The 23,738-nt window shown below is 42.3% G+C and overlaps 1 protein-coding gene and 1 long non-coding RNA gene across 4 annotated transcripts in view; one reads left to right on the top strand and one right to left on the bottom strand.

Moving 5' to 3' along the window:
* Positions 1-23,738, bottom strand: part of LOC126999383 (uncharacterized) — a 31,530-nt gene that overhangs the window by 654 nt on the left and 7,138 nt on the right. The window contains exons 1-3 of one of the 2 annotated variants that reach the window (XR_007753318.1): positions 21,228-21,323; positions 4,863-5,009; positions 3,283-3,413 (exon numbers count right to left, since the gene is read on the bottom strand). This is a non-coding gene — a long non-coding RNA (uncharacterized LOC126999383). Of the gene's footprint in view, positions 1-3,282; positions 3,414-4,862; positions 5,010-21,227; positions 21,324-23,738 lie in introns of those variants that run through there. The other variant, XR_007753319.1, reaches the window with a different exon arrangement.
* Positions 916-19,417, top strand: LOC126999381 (zinc finger protein 184-like). Of its 2 annotated transcripts, XR_007753317.1 has the most exons (20): positions 916-1,118; positions 3,297-3,419; positions 3,695-3,782; positions 4,270-4,382; positions 4,882-4,997; positions 5,781-6,064; positions 6,592-6,671; positions 6,860-7,017; positions 8,682-8,788; positions 9,112-9,203; positions 9,599-9,706; positions 11,111-11,298; positions 12,058-12,218; positions 12,656-12,795; positions 13,405-13,600; positions 14,414-14,625; positions 15,383-15,661; positions 16,127-16,219; positions 17,586-19,231; positions 19,300-19,417. XR_007753317.1 is itself a non-coding variant. In XM_050861929.1 (19 exons), exons 1-19 carry the CDS (start codon positions 981-983, stop codon positions 17,880-17,882), a joined length of 2,973 nt encoding a protein of 990 aa, XP_050717886.1. In that variant the 5' UTR covers positions 916-980; the 3' UTR covers positions 17,883-19,267. The 2 variants fall into 2 exon arrangements, 1 of the variants encoding a protein (XP_050717886.1); XM_050861929.1 differs by lacking the exon at positions 19,300-19,417 and having other exon boundaries at positions 17,586-19,267.

The raw sequence follows: 23,738 nt of genomic DNA, 5'->3' as shown, positions 1-23,738 counted from the left end.
GGATAATAGAGAAAAAATGCATTAGTGAGCTACTTGAAGGAAGGGGAGGAAATGAATGACAAAAATGTTTACTTGAAAATTATAAGACCAATGAAAGGGCATCTAGGGATAAAAAATAAAATGTAAACCCAAATAGTTCCCTTAATGAGCAAACATAGTGACAGAAAAAAAAATAATAATAATAATAATAATAATAATAATAATAATAAATAAATAAATAAATAACAAAACACCTAATGAGTTAACAGGTGGGTCAACTTTTGCTTTGAAGTTTAATGTTAACTTCCCACATAATAATCAAACTGGGATAAATTCTGACCAAGCACAAGTTATGAGGATAGTTAATAGGAATGAACTTCAATTGTTACGGATTATATAGTTACGTCGGGGAATGAATCGACCTACAGACAAGCATAGGGTCCTTATCTCATCCTACTCAATCGGTTACTGTAAAATTTGCCAAGCAGATAAAGATAAGCGGTGTATTACGTCAGAGGTGAAGGGAGAGAAGAATGAGACGGAGGGAGATCGAAGAATGAGAGGGAGAGAAAATTGAGATGGGAGAAGAGTGGGACAGAGGGAGAGAAAATTGAGAGGGAGGGAAGAATGAGAGGAAGGGAGGGAAAAGTGAGACGGAGGGAGATAAAAAGCGAGAGGAAGGGAGAAGTGAGGAAGAGAACAATGAGAGGGAGAGAGTGAGACGGGAGAGAAAAATGAGAGGAGAGAGAAGTGCGAGAGGAAAGGGAGAGAAGTGAGGGAGAGAAAAGTAAACGGGAGAAAAATGAGAAGGGAGGGAAATGCAAGAGGAGAGGGAGAGAAGAGTGAGACGGAGAGAAAAAAAATAAGAGAAGGGAGGAAGGGAGAGAAGTGAGGGAGGAAGAGGAGACAGGGAGGGAAAAAGGGGGAGAGGCAGCCAGCAGGTCCCGTCCCTCCCTCCCTCCTCCCTCGCCTCGTCCCCGCCAGCCCAGCAGCCTCACAAGATGGGCACATTTCTCAACGATTCTCCGCTTTGCCGCCTCTGTGCCACCGAGAGCGAGGGGGGCACCTTCACCATCTTCGACGACAGTGAGGAGAAAGCATCCCTGGCCATCCTCATCAACAAATATCTGCCCATAAAGGTGAGAGCAAGATCCATACTCTCCATTGTCCTCCTCCTTCCTCTCCCTTTGCATTCCGGGGTCAAATTAGAGCCTTTGGTTTTGGTGGGATTTGTTGTCGTATTAATCATTTTTGTGGGTGGTTAAGGTAGGGAATGTAGGGAGGAATGATGTGGTGGGTTAAGGGGGTGGAGGGATGCGTGGGTTCTTTTATTTTAAGGTTGATGTGAAATAAGGGGAATATGGCGGCGGCGGCGGTGGTGGGGGACGCTGGGACATGGGTGCCACATCGTCCTACTCAGCCTCATATTTACCGATTTCTGACCCATAAACTGCCTCCTGCACCCCAATAACGAGATTCATTAATGGTTATAGTTAGGATCATTAATTCCTGGCCTTTTGGCAATAGTTAAGTGTCAAAAATCTGTTAAAACGATGATTGATTACATCAATCTGGCAGCGGTGTCCTGGGACGAGTTGCCTGTTAATTTTACTTATTTTACTTATGGACAGACTTTACTTACGTAGAATTTTTTTTACTTATGGACAAACTTAACTAGCGGACTTACTTTACTTATTGGCATACTTTACTATCTTACGGTGAAATTTTACTTATGGCCAAACTTTACTTGTGAAATTTTACTTAATGACACTTTAGGCTACTATCTTATGGAGAAATTTTACTTATGGCCAAACTTTACTTGTGAAATTTTACTTATTGACACTTTAAGCTACTGTCTTATGAAGAAATTTTACTTATGGCCAAACTTTACTTGTGAAATTTTACTTATTGACACTTTAAGCAACTATCTTATGGAGAAATTTTACTTATGGCCAAACTTTACTTGTGGACAGACTATTTTTGGACAATTTTACTTATGGATAGACTATACTATGGCACAATTTTACTTATGTATATAGGCTACAAAGTTTACTAATAGACTTTACTTTTGGAAAATTTTACTTATGGACACTACTTATGGACAAATTTTACTTGTGGCCAGATTTTACTTGAGCAAATTTTACTTGTGGCCGAATTTTACTAGTGGACAAATTTTACTTATGACCAAATTTTACTTATGGCCAGACTTTATTTATGACCAGATTTTATACTTATGGCCAGACTTTAATTATGGCCAAATTATACTAATGGTCAGATTTTACTTATGGCCAGATCGACTTTATTTATGGACAAATTTTACTTAATATAGCCAGACTTTAATTCTGGCCAAGTTTTACTAATGGCCAAATTTTACTTATGGCCAAATTTTACTTATGGAGAAATTTTACTTAAGGAAAAAAAATACTTATGGACAGACTTTACTTATGGACAAATTTTACTTATGGACAAATTTTACTTATGGACAGAATTTACTTATGGACAAATTTTACTTATGGAGAAATTTCACTTATGGACAGACTTTACTTATGGCCAAATTTTACTTATGGAGAAATTTCACTTATGGACAGACTTTATTTATGGCCAAATTTTACTTATGGAGAAAGTTTACTTAAGGACAGATTTTTACTTATGAACAGATTTTATTTAAGACGGATTTGTTCATAACTCAAGACTTGTACGGTTACTCTATTCCCTCATTCAACGTTCAAAGAGTGAAGTTTAAAGATATCATTACAACCACAAATATTTCAAGCTTTATTTAAATGTGCACTGGTGTGGAATCATATCCATGAATTAACTAATAAGCTTTGATAGCCATGAAGCCATAATTTTAACAGTACCAGGATCTTGCTTGTTAGAGTCTGCCATAAACCCTTAAAAAATAAACTTAGATTTTCCCCTTAATACTCTACATTAAATCATCGCCTTTGTATACTATCCCTTCTATTATTATGTTCTGGGGCAATGGATTACTTCACACCAGAGGCTTAACACGTCCGCTGCAATTGGCACGGATTTGGCCTTCACTGGTAGCCTGGTAACATATAGTCCCAGGTCTTTCTCTGCCTCTGTGGTGGATAGTGGAGTGTTTCCCATGTGGTATTGGTATGCTGGATATTCCCTCCCAAGGTATATATGACTTTACATTTTTCTTCACTGAACTGTAGAAGCCACTTTTTGTTTCATTCCTGTAGCGGGGTGATGTTTTCTTGTAGGAAATCCACAGTCAAGGGGTTATAGAATCAGGTGTAGAGTGACTATGGGTGAACGCACAGCACTCACCTCTCTCCACACAGGTGGTTGACGATGGGCGGCTTCCGGTGTGTATCTGCGAGCGCTGCCATGTGGGCGTGGCGGCAACGGTGGACCTCATTGACCGCATGGTGGAAGGACAACACCGCCTGCGCTCCCTCCTGCAGGTGTGGAGTGTGGATGATGATGATGATGATGTGGAGGAGGAGTAAGAGGAGAAAAGACAAAATAAATGAATAAAAAGAAAACTAAGCAACAGCAGAAGTATATAATTCATTGCATTAGACTTCCGTACACATTAAAGGAACAGACAAACTTACAGGAATAATTAAAGGAACAAAGGAAAAATAAAGAAAATATGCATAAGAAAACATAAATGACAATAAAGGAAAGAAATAAAATGAATGGCATGTTAATCTCTCTCTCTCTCTCTCCCACACAGCCGGAGAGGCCCCCAGCGTCCCCCCAGGCTGTCCTCATCAACCTCCAGGGAGAGACACCAGACATACCCATGGATGACCTGACCAAGGGTGAGAACAGTTACTGCTACCACTACATAGACTTTGGTGAACCTTTTTTTTCCCTACTTCATCAGTCACTGTAACAAGCTTCCTGCCGCAGTAATGGAGAGTGCAATGATAAAACGCTGCCACTATGCATGAAGACAATGAAAAAAATACCGGTGAAAACAGACAAAAGGGGAGACTCCAACACAGACATTTAACATTTAACCCGTCTGCTGCGATTGACACAGATTTGGCTTTCACTGGTAGCCTGATAACATATACTCCTAGGTCTTTCTCTGCCTCTGTGGTGGATAGTGGAGTGTTTCCCATGTGGTATTGGTATGCTGGATTTCCCCTCCCAAGGTGCAGGACTTTACATTTATCTTCATTGAGTTGTAGCAGACACTTTTTGTCCCATTCCTGTAGCTTGTAGGAAACCTGCAGTCAAGGGGCTAACACACACTACAAGGCACTTCCTCTTCACTAGTATACCTAATGAGATACTCCGCAGGTGCCAGCGTGGCCAAGGTGTTCGGGGAGAGCCACCCCATGAGCCTGGCAGTGGACGGCCGCCCACCACCAGGACCACCGAAGAGAAAGAGAGGGCGGCCACGCAGAGGGGAGGTGCGTGTGTTGACCTAGCTGTATTTATCTATTTCTATTTTTTTTTTTTTTGTGTGTGTGTGTGTGATATATCCATGGAATGAGCTACACTGGTCTGGTCCCATCTCTAAGTCACAATTCATCAAGTTCAGCTTTTGATTCACGAGTAGTTTTGGCTTGAAATCTCTTTTTGTTTTTAGGTTATTCCAGGTGCCAATGCATGTATGAGGAAGGCTGTGGTTCTTGATATCTCTCAGGCAAATGGTCGTCCTCAATTTCTTTCTGTGATCTCTTGTATTTCTATAATGTGTGTGTGTGTGTGTGTGTGTGTGTGTGTGTGTGTGTGTGTGTGTGTGTGTGTGTTCTTATTTAATCATCTTTTGTATGTGGGTGTCTATGTAAACAAGTAATAATCCAACTCTAAAACAACTTCCCAACAAAGGACAAAATACTGAAAACAAAAAAAATAATAACCAAGAACAATAATATCAGTCACCTCACCTCCTTTTTCCTCCTTCAGGGCTCGGCAAAACTTCCCGTGAAGGTGGAGGATATCGAGGAGCTGAGGCAGGAGGACTTGCTGGACCCGATGAAGGGCCCGAGGCGGTCTGGGAGGAAAGCAAGTCTTCCCTCCAGGTGTGTGTGGCTCTGGGGGGGGAAGAGAGAGAGTGCATGATGTAGAGGGTTGTGAGGTGGAATGTTAACCCTGTAGCAGCGAGGATCATGTTTCTTAATGGTCCCTCCAAGCGAGAAAAATGAGAAAAAATCACCCCTCACACAAACCATTTCATAATATATATCAAAGTATTTGTGATCAGATTATGTATCACCTATTTTGGGGGGTTTATATCATGGCACAAATTTGGCCCATCGCTGCTACACGGTAAAGCCACAAATTTGGCCCGTCGCTGCTACCGGGTTAAGGGGACAAGAACAAGAGACATGCAGGTTTGTGAGTCAAGTTAACTCGTCCGTTGCGATTGGCACGGATTTTGCCTTCACTGGTAGCCTGGTAACATATACTCCCAGATCCTTCTCTGGCTCTGTGGTGGATAGTGGAGTGTTTCCCATGTGGTATTGGTATGCTGGATATCCCCTCCCAATGTGCAGGACTTTACATTTCTCTTCATTGAATTGTAGTAGCTGTTTGTTCCTCTTACTCCCTTTCTCTTCTTTCATCTCTGCACCTTCTCTACTTTTATCCTTTTTCTTTCCCTTCCTTATCTCTTATCTGTTTGTCTACCATTTCCTTGTCCTCCTCTTCGCATATTTTCTCTATCCTGTTCTTGAAGCAGCCACTTTTTATTCCATTCCTGTAACTTGGTGATGTCTTCTTGTAGGAAATCCAGTCAAGGGGTTAACCACTCTTTCTCCTCCTCTTAACCAATTCTTTCTCCTCTAAACCACCTCCTCCTCCAGATATCGAGACTCCATCGCCGGCCGTGACTTTGAGAAGCTTATGAATGACTCTGGGGTTAAGGAAGAGGTCATGGAGGAGCTTGACGACCTCACCGATGCCGACTACCGCCACCAGGGGGCTGCCGCGGGGATGCTGGTGCCCGAGGTGGTGATGGATGAGGAGCAGCCCGGTGGTGGTGAGGGCGGTGATGGTGACGACGGCGCGAGTATCATCATTGCGGATGCCTCTGGGCCGCCCTCGGACCTCCCTGTCTCAGTGAATATTGAGGTGAATTTCCAGGAAGGTGAGATGATCTTGTTGGTTTTTATTTGTATTTTTTTCTTTTATGGTTTCTTTGTTTCTTCTTTCTGAAATTTGGGTGGCTTTTCCGATACCCTTCGCCCCTGTCCACCCAGCAGTGAATGGGTACCAGGTATTAATCGGGGGTTGTGTCCCGTCTCCGGGGAGCTGTTCTCTTCTCCTATAATTCCTTCCCCCTCCTGTCTCTCTCCGGCATATGACCACAGATGTTGCACCAACTAAACAAAACTTTCTAACTTCTTCTTACTGTATTTTTGTTTGTTTTTGTTTTATGTATCATGTATTTTTTTGTGTATTTCTTCATTGTTTCCTATGTGCAGGGTATGAAATATTATTCACACAATCGGACATGCCGTGGGACAACAGGTTGCCAGCGGACGATAATGCACACCTCAGACTTGGCTGAACCGACTTTATAACCTAATTCCTAGTGAGCGATATTACCCTAAACTTGTTCACCTTCCTTCCTAGACAGCAACATGATACAAACCTTCTTTATCTCCCTTCCAGACGGCAACATTACCCTCAGAGGAATGGAGGACTTGGAGGAGGGCAAGGACAAGGCTTCCTCTTCCATTAGCTCAATACAGGTAAATGTCTCTCTGAGGATGACACAACCACATCCTTCCTGCAGCACCACCATGTCCTCATCACATTGCTACACCCAGCCACTCCTGTACCTTACTCACAGTTTCCCTCCCCTCCCCAATGCACCACCATACCCTCCCCATCTTCCTCCTTCTTTCTCTCCACTCCATCAGTGTCCTCTTACCCCCAGATTACTACAGTTGGCGAGACGGTCAGCGTGCCCCCCAAGGCGTCTTTCAGCGAGCCCACGTTGTTCCGTAAGAAGCGTGGGGCCAAGAAGAAGGCCAAGTGGCTGTGTGACCTCTGTGGCAAGGGCTTCCTCCATAAGGGCCGATACCTCCTGCATAAGTGAGTGTGTGTGCGCATTGATTCCTTTTTAAAGTCTCCCTCTCTTAATTTTTTTAGGGTGGTTGTGAGAAAGGTTGTAAATGTGTCTATACATGTAAATATTCCTCACATAGGGTCTACATAGCAAGCTCTTATAAATGTTAGTAGGCTTCCGTAGTTTCCCTAGCCACCAAGAAGACACAAGACACTAGAATATGGTAGTATTAACCCGGTAGCAGTGACGGGCCAAATTTGTGGCTTTACGGTGTAGCAGCGACAGGCCAAATTTGTACCATGATATAAACCCCCCAAAATAGATGATACATAATCTGATCATGAATGCTTTGATATATATTATGAAATGGTTTGTGTGAGGGGTGATTTTTTCTCACTTAGAGGAACCATTAACCCTTTCATTGCTCATCCCTATACTGTCCAAACCCCTTATGCAGAATTTTAACCCATCTTCTTCACTTTTTCCCTCACGCACGTACTCTGAAACAACACTTCCTTTCTGTATTCTTCCTTCCCTCCTGCCACTGACTCAACTCTTTCAAGGGAGGGCATCAGGACTCCTCTCCTCTCCCCGACTACCTTTCTTTTCCTTTTTATATTTTTTTTTTTTTTTAGTTTTTTTTTTTTTTTTTTTTTTTTTTTTTTGTTTTTGTGTTGTGTGAACTTGAAAAAAAAAAAACAAAAAAAAAAAAAAAAAAAAAAAAAATGCTTGCAGCGGGTGTTAGGCGTATTTGCTGGTGGCGCTAAACGCTCGCTGCGACCTCCACCCGCACTCAAATCTCCCGCATATGAGAATGTTCCAACACTAATTCTCACAACACAGGATTGCCAATTGAGTGGATTCTTCACTAAATTTGGTGGAAAATCATATCAGCCCAGCGGCAAATCTCTACAGACGAGTAACTGGTGGATGTTCTTGCCCAATATAGCAGCATTTTTGCATAGCTTCACCTATCACCTGACTGATTCTTTGACCAAATAGTTGTAAACATTGCAGTTGGCAATACTCCCTTGCCAGAAGCTGAAGAAAAGATGTCTGCAGTTCCCTCAATACGGCTGATCATCCCCCACGCACCGACATAAGTGTTAACATTCAACACTCCCTGAACGTGCATGTACGTTCGCAAGACCTGGGCCTCCTCTTTCCAATGGTGTTTTTGGTTTTTAGCTGTGATGAATAGTTTTTGAGATACAGAGGTTAAAAGAGACCCCCCATTGGGCTCCCTGAGTGCGCCTGAGGGGATAGTCTCGTTGCGAGCCCTAACCAATGAAAGGGTTAAGAAACGTGATCCCTGCTGCTACCGGGTTAAAAATGGATATGTAGATAAGTAATGCCTTACAGTGCTATATGAATAATTAACCTGCTAATTACTTGTCTTCTTTTCTTTCCTTCTTCCCTTCGCCTGTCACACTCAAAACACACACCTGCCTTGCCCCTCACACTTATCCTGTCACACCCCACACACCACACCTAACCTGCCCCACCCCAACCCACACACCTGCCCAACCTGCCTAAACACCCGTCTTTCCCCCACACCTAACCTGCCCCACTCCACCCCACACACCCACCCAAACTGGCTAACACCCATCTTTCCCCCACATCTAACCTGCCCCACTCCACCCCACACACCCGCCCAGCCCTTCTAAACACCCATCTTTCCCCCACACAGCCGCCTCCACAAAGAAGTCATCCTCCAGTGTGACACCTGCAAGGATCGCTTCTCCACCCGCGAGGACATCAACATCCACCAACTCAACACGCAACACACGGGCCTCGGTAAGTTGCCCTGAGGTGTTCCATTTGTGTTTCCCAGTGTTTCATGTGCTTGTTTTATGAGACCACCGAATGAAATAACTAGTAAACCAGATAGCACTTTTATTTATTCTTATTTGTCTTTTCTCTCTCCTTTACTATAGAAATAAATGAGAAGATAAAATGACCACTGAAACAACTGCATTTGATGAGCAGACTTTTACATGTATTCTTTATTCTGCCCCTGAACTGTACCTGCTTTACTATAGAAAAATAAGACTTAATATATAAAAAAATAACTGACTGCCAAACCACTCCTGAACATCCTGACTCCCTCTCTTCCACAGGCATCATTGAGGTGGAAAAAGAGGACAACCAGGTGGAGTTCAAGTGTCCGCATTGCCCCACGCGCACTTTCGTCACGCAGGAAGGCTACAACGTGAGTCCTCGGGGGAGGTTCTGTTTTCTTTAGGTCTCTACAGCACAGTTCTGATCATTAGAAAGTTCTTCATATGTAGAAATGGGTAGAATTTCTTTTTTACGTTCGGCCTACAACTCCACTAGGCTTTCATGATGGGACTTGCTGGTCAGACCCAACTTGTTTGTGGCAGAGGCAAGTGTTTTATAGTGGTGCTATTCTTGTTTGGTTCATGCTGTCCCATGGAGCTCCACTTAAATCTCAATGGGTGGTGATCAGGACAGCATGTGGATAGTCTTAAGCCACTGTCAGCTTGTAGAGGCAGGCAGGACTTGAACACGGGTCCTCCATGTCGCCATGCCCACACACTGACCACTCAGCAATGGCCTTCCCTCCATCTCTCCTTCCCTCCCCAGAACCACGTGTCCAGCATGCACGAGGGGGTGAAGCCCTACGCCTGTGGTACCTGTGGAAAGCGCTTTGCCTACCAGCACAGCCTTCGCAACCACTACGCTCTTCATGAGGTGCGTGTGTGTGTGTGTACGTGTGTTTTGGTCTCAACTATGTATGTGTTCCTTTCTTTTCTCACTCGACTCTCTTCCCTTCTCTCTGTCTGTTCCTCTAACTCACCCTCTCTCCCTCCATCGCAGTGCCTTCTCTCCCATTCTCCGTTTATTCCTCTCCCTTTTCTCACGTGTCTCCTTTCTACCCCTTGAATCATAATATTTAAGCTATACATTATTTTTCTCCCTTTCTAGCCTCCCCAACCCTTTCTTTTCCTCTAACTCACATCTCCTTTCTACCCCATGAATCATATTATTTAAGCTATACATTATTTTTCTCCTTTTCTAGCCTTCCTAACCCTTTATTTTCCTCTAACTCACTCTCTCCTTCAGTCAACCTTCTCTCCCATTCTCCTTTTATTCCTCTCCCTTTTCTCACATGTCTCCTTTCTACCCTTTGAATCATAATATTTAAGCTATATATTCCTTTTTCTCCCTTTCTAGCCTCTCCAACGCTTTCTTTTTCTCCCTTATTCTCTTCTTCAGTCAACCTTCTCTCCCATTCTCCTTGTATTCCTCTCCCTTTTCTCACATGTCTCCTTTCTACTGCATGAATCATAATATTTAAGCTATACATTCCTTTTTCTCCCTTTCTAGCCTTCCTAACCCTTTCTTTTCCTCTAACTCACTCTCTCCTTCAGTCAACCTTCTCTCCCATTCTCCTTTTATTCCTCTCCCTTTTCTCACATGTCTCCTTTCTACTCCATGAATCATATTATTCAAGCTATACATTATTTTTCTCCTTTTCTAGCCTTCCCAATGCTTTCTTTTTCTCCCTTATTCTCTCCTTCAGTCAACCTTCTCTCCCATTCTCCTTTTATTCCTCTCCCTTTTCTCACATGTCTCCTTTCTACCCCTTGAATCATAATATTTAAGCTATACATTATTTTTCTCCCTTTCTAGCCTCCCCAATGCTTTCTTTTTCTCCCTTATTCTCTCCTTCAGTCAACCTTCTCTCCCATTCTCCTTTTATTCCTCTCCCTTTTCTCACATGTCTCCTTTCTACTGCATGAATCATATTATTTAAGCTACACATTATTTTTCTCCTTTTCTAGCCTCCCCAACGCTTTCTTTTTCTCCCTTATTCTCTCCTTCAGTCAACCTTCTCTCCCATTCTCCTTTTATTCCTCTCCCTTTTCTCACACATCTCCTTTCTACCCCTTGAATCATATTATTTAAGCTATACATTATTTTTCTCCCTTTCTAGTCTTCCTAACCCTTTATTTTCCCCCCTTCCTCTCTTCTTTTACTCCCTTCCTCTTTTTCACTTTCCCTCCTTGACCTCTTCAAACTTCTTTTTCTCCTCCTCTTCACCCTCAGACATCACATTCTTATCCCCTTATCTCCCCACCTCCCATACTACAGCCCCCGAAAGAGGAGCGCGAGTACCCCTGTCCGACGTGCGGCAAGGTCTTCACCCACCCAAGCTCCCTCATCTACCACCGGGACTCCTCGCACAACAATGGGCGGGTGTTTGTGTGTCACCTCTGCGGCTCCACCTTCAAACACAAACAGCTGCTACAGAGGCATTACAGTGTGCACTCAGATGACCGGTGAGTGGATGGGTTGGGTTGGGTTAGGTTGGGTTGGGTTGGGTTAGGTTAGGTTGGGTTAGGTTAGGTTGGGTTAGGTTAGGTTGGGTTAGGTTTGGTTTGGAGGGTTGCAGGCCTGTAATTTTGGGAGATTTTTTGAGGGGCTAGAGCAGTGGTTCCGAACCCTTTTTGTCCCATTCCCCTTTTCCAGTCACCTTTTCACCTGTGGACCCCAACAACAAAATAGGTTAAGGGGGCCACACATGATCGACCATCCCAAGGGCCAGATTTGTCACATGGGCCGTGAGTTTGACACCCCTGGTACCGTTAGCTAATGTGGAGCAATTTTAGCATTTAATTAAGCATTCAGTTTCAAGGATTGTGTACAGAAGTATGAATTCTATTTTGAGCTGCATGTCTCCTAATTCCAGTATAATAAATTTTTAAATAATTAGAATCTCTATGGGCCCCTTGAAATTCTTCCGTGGACCCCTGCTTGGGAATCACTGGGCTAGAGGGCATCATAGGATCATGAGGTGAGGGTGAGGATGGCGAGCGAAGTGAGCATTGCAGCTGGGGGATTTTTTTTTTTACATAAGCACTTTTAGAGGAATTCTGAGGCTGATATAAAAAACATGGGAGGGCTATAGCACCCCTAGAAATTATGGCCCTGGGTTGGGTTGATTAAGTGTTGTTTGGTTTAGTTTGGTCCCTTCATAATATACTTCCTCCCTCTCCTCCACCTTCCTTCTCAGTAACACTTTCCCTCCCTCTCAACAGACCATTTGAGTGTGAGATCTGCAACACGGCTTTCAAGACTCGCGGGAACCTCTACAACCACATGAACACCCACACGGGGCTCAAGAAATTCACCTGCGAGATCTGCGGCAAACAGTTCAACCACCTGACCTCCCTCACGCTCCACGTCCGCTCTCATACAGGTGGGTTAACGACTTCTTTTGACAGGTAAGGAGGTAGCAAAAAAATATATAGAAAAAAAAATGGTACTAATGAATTTATCTCCCTATCCTTTCCCTCTTCTACTAACATGCCCTTCCTCTTCTTCTTCCTCCTCAATCCTCCCCTCTTATCCCTCTTCTCTCCTTTCCTTCTTAACCCACCCATCCTACTCTTCCTCTCTCTCCTCTCCTCTTTCCTAACCTACCCATTCTCCTCTTCCCTTTCTTCCTCTCTCCTCCTCCTCCTAACCCATCCATCCTCCTCTTTCTTTCCCTCCTCTCACCTTCCTCTCCTAATCCATCCTTTTCTTCCTCTCCTTCCTCTTGAAATTCACCCATCTTCCTCTCTCCTCCTTTTCCTAACCTTCCCATCTTTCCCTTCCTCCTCCTAATGCCACCTTCTTCTTCTCCTCCGGCAGGCGAGAAGCCCTTCAAGTGTGGTTACTGCAACAAGCGGTTCACGCAGAATGGCAACCTGCAGGAGCACATACGCATTCACACCGGGGAGAAACCGTACTGCTGCGACACCTGCGGAAAGAAGTTCACCACATCCTCACAGGTGAGTGTCGGGCGATGTATTTACCTGGCTGGTGTGTACAGGGCCTGAGCTATACTCGTGTGGTCCTGTCTCCATTATGTTCATCTAGTTTTTTTATTAAAGCTTTCTATATGTTTTGCCTCTATCACTTCCTCATTTAATTCATTCCTCTCTCTCTCTCTCGATGTATTTACCTGGCTGGTGTGTACAGGGCCTGAGTTTCTTATTAAAGCTTTCTATATGTTTTGCCTCTATCACTTCCTCATTTAATTCATTCCTCTCTCTCTCTCTCGATGTATTTACCTGGCTGGTGTGTACAGGGCCTGAGCTATACTCGTGTGGTCCAGTCTCCATTATATTCATCTAGTTTTTTTGTTTTTTATTAAAGCTTCCAATATGTTTTGCCTCCAACGCTTCCTCATTTAAATCATTCCTCTCTCTCTTTCGTTTCTCATGCTACTTCTTCCTCCCTTCCTCCCTATGGCCTCTTTATGTTTTGTCTTCACCTCCCCTTTTCCAGTAGTAGGTCGCTGTTATCTAATTTCTCCAAGTGTGTGTGTTGTTACCTACTCCAGCCATTGCCCTAAACTGACACAACCTAATTACCTTTTCTCCCTCTCTCCCCTCCAGTTCAAGCTACATCTGCGGAGACACACCGGCGAGCGTCCCTTCACCTGTACCTACTGCACCCGGCCCTTCCTGAACCGCGAGGCGTGGCGCACACACGAACGCAAGCACAGCGGGGAGAGGCCGTACGAGTGTGGCGCGTGCAACAGGAACTTCTCTGAGAACTCCACCTTCAAGAAGCACCTCCGCATGCACACCAGTAGGTCGTTGTGAAGTGTGGGGGTTGTTTCACAGGACCATATACTTTTTTTTTTTTTTTTTTTTTTTTTTACATCAAAGGATATGGCTCAAGGGCAACAAAAAGGGCACACACACACAAAAAAAGCCCACTACTCGCTGCTCCCTCAAAAGTAAAAATTAAAGAGTAGCCAAAAGAGAGGTCAATTTCGGGTGGAGAGGAGTCTTGATACACTCTTCTTGAAACTTCAGCACCCAGTCACACATATTTGACAATACTTTCGTAGGAGTTGTGGACATTTTTTTTACCCAAACTCAACCAAACAAAACTTAACCAAAACTAACCTAAACTTTCATAGGAGTTGTGGGCATTTTTTTTACCCAAACTCAACCAAACAAAACTTAACCTAAGCTAACATAAACTTTCATAGGAGTTGTGGGCATTTTTTTTACCCAAACTCAACCAAACAAAACTTAACCTAAACTAACCTAAACTTTCATAGGAGTTGTGGACATTTTTTTTACCTAAACTCAACCAAACAAAACTTAACCTAAACTAACCTAAACTTTCATAGGAGTTGTGGGCATTTTTTTTACCCAAACTCAACCAAACAAAACTTAACCTAAACTAACCTAAACTTTCATAGGAGTTGTGGGCATTTTTTTTACCCAAACTCAACCAAACAAAACTTAACCTAAACTAACCTAAACTTTCAAAGGACTTGTGGGCATTTTTTTTTACCCAAACTCAACCAAACAAATCTTAACCTAACCTAACCTAACCTAACCTAACCAAACCTAACCTAACCTTAGACTAACTTAACCCTCTTCCCAGCCTCAGGACTGAAGCCATACCTATGCAACCTCTGCGGCAAGTCCTTCAGCACCTCATCCAACCTCGTCAAGCACCGACGCACACACCGAGAGGACGAGGCGTGGCTCCTGCAGCCCTCCGGAACCTTTGAGCACACGCAGGGTGACCAACGCATCATCTACATCCTCTCCGACAAGGACGACAATGACACTATCACCGCACTGCAGGCCGTGGTGGGTTAGGGTAGGACAGGGATGGGGAAGGTTCGGTTATCATGGGGATTGTTAAGGTTAGGTTAGGATAGGGAAGGTTAGGTTATGATGAGAGTTTTTAAAGGCTGTGGTGGGTTAGGGTAGGACAGGGATGGGGAAGGTTCAGTTATCATGGGGATTGTTAAGGTTAGGTTAGGATAGGGAAGGTTAGGTTATGATGAGAGTTTTTAAAGGCTGTGGTGGGTTAGGTTAGGACAGGGATGGGGAAGGTTAGGTTATGATGGGGATTGTTAAGGTTAGGTTAGGACAGGGATGGGGAAGGTTAGGTTATGATTGGGAATGTTAAGGTTAGGTTAGGACAGGGATGGGGAAGGTTAGGTTATGATGCGGATTGTTAAGGTTAGGTTAGGACAGGGATGGGGAGGGTTAGGTTATGATGAGAATTTTTATGGTTAGGTCAGGCTGTAGTGGGTTAGGTTAGGGGAAGGTTAGGTTATGATGGGGAATGTTAAGGTTAGGTTAGGACAGGGATGGGGAAGGTTAGGTTATGATTGGGAATGTTAAGGTTAGGTTAGGACAGGGATGGGGAAGGTTAGGATGGGTATTGTTAACTTGTCCGCTGCAATTGGCACAGATTTAGGCTTCATTGGTAGCCTGGTAACATATACTCCCAGGTCTTTCTCTGCCTCTGTGGTGGATTTACCCTCACATTCTCTCCCACCACAAACCTCTCTCTTTCTCCCTTAGTATAACCCTGCAACTCTTCCTTCACCCCCAGGAGGCAGGCATCTCCGAGGACTCACAACACAACACGCAACACCTCGGCAACCTGACCACCGGCGGCGCCACCCAGATGCTGCAACTCAACACGGAAGGCTTCACGCTCGGGTCCTACAGCCAAGCCACGGCCGCCACCCCCACTCCCCCTACGGCTGTCCCCCCCTCCGCCACCACTGCTGCTTCACCCTCTGTGCCTTCTTCTGCTGCTGCTGCCTCATCGTCTACGGCTGTGATGCTTCAGGAAGGGTCGTCGAATTCTTCCGATAGACAGATACAGGTGAGTTAGTTTGTTTTCTTTCCGTTTTCCGTTTTTCTAACTTTTTTTTTTTTTATTATTTTCTGTTGTTTTCTTTGTTTTTTGTTTTACTGTCTTTGTTGTTTTTTTCCATTATTTTCAATTTTTTTCCGTTTTCTGCTTTTCTATCTTTTGTTTTTTATTACCATTATTTTCTGTTGTTTTCTTAGTTGTCTGTTTTTCTATCTTTTTTGTATTTTTTCCATTATTTTATGTTGTTTTTCTATCTGTTTTTTTCCATTATTTTCTTTAGCTTTCTTTCCACTTTCCGTTTTACTATCTTATTTTTTTTCCACTTTTTCTGTTCTTCGTTCTTCCTTCGTTGTTCCTTCTTCTTTGAGTTTTGATTTATGTATATTTTGTTTCCCTTTTTTCTTCCCCCTCAATCCTCTTTAAAGTGTTGGATAATCTCTCCCATCCTTCCCTAAACTTCCCTTTTTTCCACAGATCTTTACCAACGAGGAAGGGCAGTCGGTCATCCCCGTCATAAACTCATCCGGGGAGACTATAGGGCAGGTGCAGGGACACTTTATGACCGGGGTGAGTATTGAGAGGAGGCAGGGAAGAACACACCTCCCTCCTTGAGCACACAAACCCAAACACACGCTACTCTTTACTTTTATCTTTTATAGGAGTGGCGAGTAGTGGGCTTTTTTTTTTTTGTACTCTTTTTATTGCCGTGTCCGCTGACGTAAAAAAAAAAAAATAAATAAAATAAATAAATAAATAAATAAATAGAGTAAAAAAGACAGAGGGTTAAGGACAGACAGAGACTGGTAGAAATGTGGAGACAAAAACTGACTGATAAAAGATAAAAGATACTGAAAGAGAAATCAAGACAGTAAGAGAGAGAGAGAGAGAGAGAGAGAGAGAGAGAGAGAGAGAGAGAGAGAGAGAGATAAAGATAATGACAGACATGAGGAAACTAAGACTGACAGATAAGATATAAAAGAAGGAAAGAAAAGTGAAGGATAGAGAAAGATAGAGCTTGACAGATATGAGGAAACAAAGACTGACTAAGAAGTGTGTGTCCATATTAGCAGTCATTAATAACAACCTAACCATGAAAGTATTACCATTGGAAACTTTCTCTTCGCTAAAACTCAAAATCATCTAAAAAAATAACCAAAAATATGTGGAAAGTACAAGAGTAAGAAACTACACTCTAACTATGAACACAGTAAAATTATTGGAAACCTTCTCATTGCTGAAAATTTAAATCTTGAAAAAAGAAAAAAAAAAGTTTGCAAAATATGGAAAGTATGAAAATAGGAAACAATGGACGCAACGATAACTGAAGAAGTGGAAAGAAAATTGGAAAGTTTTGTTTAGTTGGCGCAACATCTGTGGTCATATGCCGGAGAGAGACAGAAGGGGAAGGAATTATAGAAGGGAACAGATCGCAGGAGACGGGACACAACTCCCGATTAATACCTGGTACCCATTCACTGCTGGGTGGACAGGGGTGTAGGGTATTGGAAAAGCCGCCCAAATTTTTCCACTCCAACCGGGAATCAAACCCGGGCTCTCTCGGTTGTGAGCTGAGTGTGCTAACCACTGCACCACGAAGCCCCTTTGTAGAAGTGGACTACCCAAAGATACTACAATTGCAAAAGGCTATTACTACACATATACCTAACCCCCATAATGCATAAACAACCCCGGAAATTTCTCTCCTTACCCACAATGCTAAAGTAACCCCTGAAATCTCTCCTTCCCACAATGCTAAAGTAACCCCTGAAATCTCTCCTTCCCACAATGCTAAAGTAACCCCTGAAATCCCTCCTTCCCACAATGCTAAAGTAACCCCTGAAATCCCTCCTTCCCACAATGCTAAAGTAACCCCTGAAATCCCTCCTTCCCACAATGCCAAAGTAACCCCTGAAATCTCTCCTTCCCACCCCAGCAACCAGATGGCGCCAGTGGTCTCGCCTCACTTGGAACTGGCGGCAGCACACTCGAGATTACCCTGAAGGACGGACAGCCACTGAGCCTCGTGATACCTGACGGGGAGGACCCAACAATGTACGTGCAGAGGGCGCTGGAGTCTGCCGTCATGACCCAACAACAACAACAGCATGGAGGGGGTTCACAAGTCTCTCGGAATCAGTCTGCAGTGAGGTTGCCGACGCCTATTGGAACTTCGCCTTGTGTTTCGTCCACCTCGCCTGTTTCTACGGGAGTGCCGCAGCCTAATGCATAATTGTTTGTTTGTGTTTTGGGGTGCGGTGGGGTGGGGGGGGCGGTCAGTTGGAAATGTCTGTTTTTGCCAGTTCAATGTCTTGCATATTTGTTTTCTCTCCATCCTTTATATCTTCTTTGTCAGTCTTTGTTTCCTCATATTTGTCAGTCTCTACCTTTCTCTATCCTTCATCTTTCTTATATCTTATCTGTCAGTCTTTGCTTCCTCATATCTGTCAATCTCTATCTTTATCCTTCAATTTTCTTTCCTTCTTTTGTCTTATCTGTCAGTCTTAGTTTCTTCATATCTGTCAATCTCTATCTTTATCCTTCAATTTTCTTTCCTTCTTTTATATCTTATCTGTCAGTCTTAGTTTCCTCATATCTGTCAATCTCTATCTTTATCCTTCAATTTTCTTTCCTTCTTTTGTCTTATCTGTCAGTCTTAGTTTCCTCATATCTGTCAATCTCTATCTTTATCCTTCAATTTTCTTTCCTTCTTTTATGTCTTATCTGTCAGTCTTAGTTTCCTCATATCTGTCAATCTCTATCTTTATCCTTCAATTTTCTTTCCTTCTTTTATATCTTATCTGTCAGTCTTAGTTTCCTCATTTATATCATTATCTTTATCTGTCCCTCTCTCTCTCCTTCTTACTGTCTTGATTGCCCTTTCAGTATCTTCAATCTTTGTTTCCTCTCCTCCTTTCATGTCTTATTAGTCACTTTCTCTTTCCTCATTTCTACCAGTCTCTATCTGTCTTTAACCCTCTGTCCTTTTTACTCTCTTTTTATTTTCCATCCTCTTTTAGCATGTCTGTTCTTTGTCTCTTCATCTCTGACCTATTTGCTATGTCAGTATTTGTTCTTGGTCTGCAATAACACACACACACACACACACACACACACACACACACACACACACACACACACACACACATGGTAGCAATATCTATGCCTAGTTTTTTCTATGGACAGCGTAGTGTTTTGATACTTAGATACATTTATAACTAGGGATTAAGTGAATGATCCTCCTACACTGTGCTCACTCGTCGTCCTCCTTGAAACTCGCTGGCAAGAATGGTGAAAAAAGTGACTCCGAAAAGGTTTATAGTTCGGAAAAGTACTGAAAAAATAAATAAATAAATAAATAAAACTTCTGTATAATTAATGTGACAACTGAAAAAAAAAAAATGAAAGCCTATGACAAGTTAGATGAAAAAATGAAAGCCTGTGACAAGTTCGATTAAAAATATTGAAATCTGTGACAAGTTCAACTAATAATATGAAAGCCTGTGATGAGTTCAATTAAAAATATGAAATCTGTGACACGTTCGATTAAAAATATGGAATCTGTGACAAGTTCAGTTAAAAGTATGAAATCTATGACAAGTTCGATTAAAAATTAAAAATATGGAATCTGTGACGAGTTCAGTTAAAAGTATGAAATCCGTGACAAGCTCAACAAAAAAATATGAAAGCCTATAATAAGTTACTGAAAATATGAAGCCTGTGATAATGTTAAAATAAATGATGAATGTAGGAAAAAAAAAAAAAAAACTTAGTCTGTTCTCTCATCCATACTTTGAGGGTGTAAAACTGTATGACCACTTGATTAAGAGGTCAGTCTAGATCACTGAACTTGATAATGCGAGTATCATTGTAATTAGAACTTCAAGGGTGGACTGTGCTTTCCTTATCATCAGTTATTATTACTTTTGTTACGAGCAATGTTCTCCAAACTTTTTATTTCTTTTTTTTTTTACAGCAAAGGAGACAGCTCAAGGGCTTAAAAAAAATAAAATAATGAAAAAAAAGCCCACTACTTACTGCCCCTAAAAAAGATTAGAGAGGAGCGTCCGAAAGATAAGTCAGTTTTTCATTAATATATACATCTCTATCTTTGGTTAAAATGCAGATTAATTATTTGCAGGTCCAGTAAGTCAAGTATGATGGACAGTACTAGAAAGATAGAGGAAGGTAGTTTTTTCTTTTTTGTAATGAAAGAATTGTTGAATTTGTTTGTATAATTAGAAATATCCACAAGTTTCCCTTTCTTTTTGTTTTCTGAGTAATGAAAAAAATTACTGAAACTTTATTTATCGTATCTTCACCAATAAAGTGTCCTGTTCACGAAGTTTGGTTTAATTTGATACTAAAATATGGAAAATACTTCAACATACTGCGTTTCTTCACATTCATGGTACAGTAGGGTCAAACTACCACCAGGGTCATTCAACTACTGGAAAATGCCCCAAACGCCTACGAAAGCCTTGTCAATATAGGGCCCCAAAGTGTTGAATTAGATATTATCCACAAGTTTCCCTTCCTTTTTTTGTTTACTGAATAATTACTGGATTGGCAATGATTCGTTTTAGTACCGTGCCAGTATTTCATTACCTACCTTATGAAACATTACTAGCTCTTCATATATCTTTTCTACAAACGTTCAATAATCATGGAAACGCTTTCAAAATCCAATTCAAGGACTATTTATTGTTGAAAATAGGGGCAATAAATAGTCCTTGAATTGGATTTTGAAAGCGTTTCCATGATTGTTGAATGTTTGTAGAAAAGATATATGAAGAGCTAGTGATGTTTCATAAGGTAGGTCATGAAATACTGGCACGGTACTAAAATGAATCTTTACCCAATCATTACAGTAAAGTTACACCTATTTCCCTCTGGTGGCTGACACTAAATTATGATGGGTTTTAGCGCGGGTAAGATCACGGCCACTTCCTGAGTCTCCCTCGTTTAATTAACAATCACTTAGGAGCAGCGAGTAGCGGGCTTTTTTTTTTTTTATTAATGTTTACTTTTTTGTGCCCTTGAACTGTCTCCTTTGCTGTAAAAAAAAAAAAAAAAAGAAAAAAAAAAAAAAAAAAAAATTAGACAATTATATACAGTTAAGTTACATCTATTTCCCTCCGGTGGTTGACACTATATCATGATGGATTTTAGCGTGGTTAAGTCTAGAAGGGTAAATATCACGATGAGACAAACAAGATATATACTGGCAAGGCGAAGGTCAAGGGAGTATCGTCAATCCCTTCCTTCTCTCATCAACTATTTCCAAGGGCCAAAAAAGGAAATCACTCAAGTTCTATTGATTTGTTTTTGGGTTCATGGTAAAGAAGAAGGATCGAACTACCACCAGGGTCATAAAACTACCCATGGAAAGGCCCAAAACTATGGCAATCCTTCCTTCATTTCTCTTCCCCTTTATCCTGAGTTCTCATAACCTATCTACGTGACACCAGCAACTTACATAAACGCAAAACACTTATAAACATGTTAGGACACTAGAAAACGTATTACGAGAGCTATTAAAAGTGAAAAGGGAGGAAAATAAGGCAGGATTACTCACCGTCCTTAACCTCCGGCCGCCATCTTCCGCTTCCTCTCTCTCTCTCTCTCTCCGACTGCTTCATTTGTATCCAGCTTCAGTGTTTCGAACGCAGTTTTTTGCTTCACTTTGATGGGTCGAAACTAATGGATCTTTTATACCTTTCTGATTATCCATTTATCTTTTTATTTTTTATTTTCTAAGCCATTACAGATATTGGATGTACTCTCTCTCTCTCTCTCTCTCTCTCTCTCTCTCTCTCTCTCTCTCTCTCTCTCTCTCTCTCTCTCTAAATTTTCTTTTCCTTCAATCAATGCAAAATTCTCTCTCTCTCTCTCTCTCTCTCTCTCTCTCTCTCCATTTTCTTTTCCTCTAATCCATGCTAACTCTCTCTCTCTCTCTCTCTCTCTCTCTCTCTCTCTCTCTCTCAGGGTAATAATAACAATAACAAGAAACCATCAACAATGAACTCAACTTTATTCAAAACACTACATTGGACTACGGACACTGAAGGGGGGGGAGGGGGGAGGATGAGGAGAGGGGAGAGAGGGGTGGAGGGGACAAAAGCTATTAACATGGCACTAGCAAAGGGAGATATCACAAAGAACAAGGGGAGAGGGAAGAGGGAGCGAGTGGAGAGAGTGTGCATGGAGTAGGGGGGGGGGGGATTTCTCTCTCTCGACCTCTCTCTCTATCTCTCCCTTTCTCTCTTTTATAATATACTTTCTCTTGCTCTCTCTCTTTCTCTCTCCCCCTCCCTTTCCCGCACAAGAAGATCACCGCCATTGTTATATGTTTGTTATTGTTTATTACTCAATCTTTATTTGTTTCTAAGTTGGCGGTGCGAAATGCGAGCGCGGATTGGCTGAACGCGCTGAGCAAAGGTGAGCAACCGTATGTTCAGACTGTAACGCGCGATTCCCTTTAACACAACAATATGTAATGCCAAACAATCCCTATTTACATGTGAAATTAAATATGTTGGAAAGAAAATAACGTCACTGTGATTTATTTTAGGGGGAAACTGAATATATTGGAAAGAAAATAGAAAATACCGTCACTGTGATATATTTTAGGGGGAAACTGAAGGATAATATGTTGCCTTTTCTGTTTTGTTTTCTCTTTGCACGCGGTTGAATTCGATTACAAATAAATTAATACATTGTTTTTAGTATGTATTTTGAATGTCGTTTCCCAAAGACTACTGGCGTCCGACAACCACCTATATACATGTACCTATTATAGTTTCTTTTTCAGTCATGGCGTGAGAAACAAAGGTGTGATACGTGTGTGGCCCGTGGGCGTATTCCTCTCTCTCTACGGGGACGTGGCGCCTACTCTTGAACAGGGCAAGTTACGTTAGGTTAGGTTAAGATTAAATGCAGTCTGTCAGTGTGATTTTGAGTGGGAATCACAATGAGAGTATTTACCAGAACACTCCATGGCTAGTTTCGATGCTTCATTCAGGAGCTCGTGGAGAGAGAGTGAATATGCGGCCCGTGGGGTGACACAATAATACATGGTCACCTTTTACGTTTCACTTTATTAATGGCGAAATAGTTAACGCATTGTGCTTGGGTTTGGAAATGCTTGTGAACCCTTTCCGTAGCACTTGAAATACGTGCGGCGCCGAGCAAGTGCAACCAAAACAGTATCGGCGCAATTTTTCGAGGCCCCGCTGCCCACCTTTGCTCTAGCCAATCCAAGACGCTCTCAGCTCCTCCGAACAGCTGATTGGTGGACGATAACATGACGTCATTTAGCTTCGTAACAACGGAGAACTATAGCATGTTTATATACGCTTCCTTCCTTTGTAAGCCTAAAGGAACCCAAAAATATTATTATTATACACGAAAGAGTCATTAAATTGGTCGCTATAATTATTTTCTACTATTCTTTGTTTGTATATATATAAGATCAACTCACTCACTCGCTTATTATTGTTTCTATTATTATTATTATTATTGTTCGCTAAAAAGTAGTGGTATTATGATTACGTTGGTAGAAGATATTTAGGCGGTTCCACGAGAGCTGGCGGGCATCATCCTTTAGGGGTGGATTCGCGGACTTGGTAAAATTGCTTAAAAAAAAAATCCATCTCTGGCCTGTCTGAGCTTGAGTGAAGGGGCTGCATGCGAGGCTCCTCCTTCCCTTCCTTCCCATTCCCCTCTTTCTCCTTTTTTAAACCTATGTCACGGCAAGTTGGGTAGGCGGGTGGCTGAGTGGTACCGTGCTGGGCCCACATTCACCGCTTGATGGACGACGCGGGTTCGAAATCCCACGCTACCACCTCGGATTTTTCAGTCACCGCCGAGTGGCTTAAAACTACCCACATGCTGTCCTGAAGACCACCCATCAACTCGGACTCTAGAGGAGACCGTCCAAGTGAATCAAGGAGTTCCCGGGGGCAGCATGAGCCAAGAGAAGATGGCGCCACTATAAACACTTGCGTAAAAAAAAAAAAAAAAGTTAGATCTATTAGACAACAGCCAATGAGCGGCGCAGAGACCGTCACCCAAGCAATGATGCCAA

Source organism: Eriocheir sinensis, chromosome 16 (genome assembly GCF_024679095.1).
Source record: "Eriocheir sinensis breed Jianghai 21 chromosome 16, ASM2467909v1, whole genome shotgun sequence".
Classification (NCBI taxonomy): domain Eukaryota; kingdom Metazoa; phylum Arthropoda; class Malacostraca; order Decapoda; family Varunidae; genus Eriocheir; species Eriocheir sinensis.
This window is presented reverse-complemented; position numbering and strand designations above follow the sequence as displayed.

Bases quoted from the DNA above. Each gene is read 5' to 3' on its own strand.
- LOC126999381 (XM_050861929.1), top strand. From the start codon at position 981: ATGGGCACATTTCTCAACGATTCTCCGCTTTGCCGCCTCTGTGCCACC. The intron at 6,065-6,591 runs GTGAGATGATCT...TCTCCCTTCCAG, and splicing joins TGAGGTGAATTTCCAGGAAG to ACGGCAACATTACCCTCAGA. The intron at 11,299-12,057 runs GTGAGTGGATGG...CCCTCTCAACAG, and splicing joins AGTGTGCACTCAGATGACCG to ACCATTTGAGTGTGAGATCT.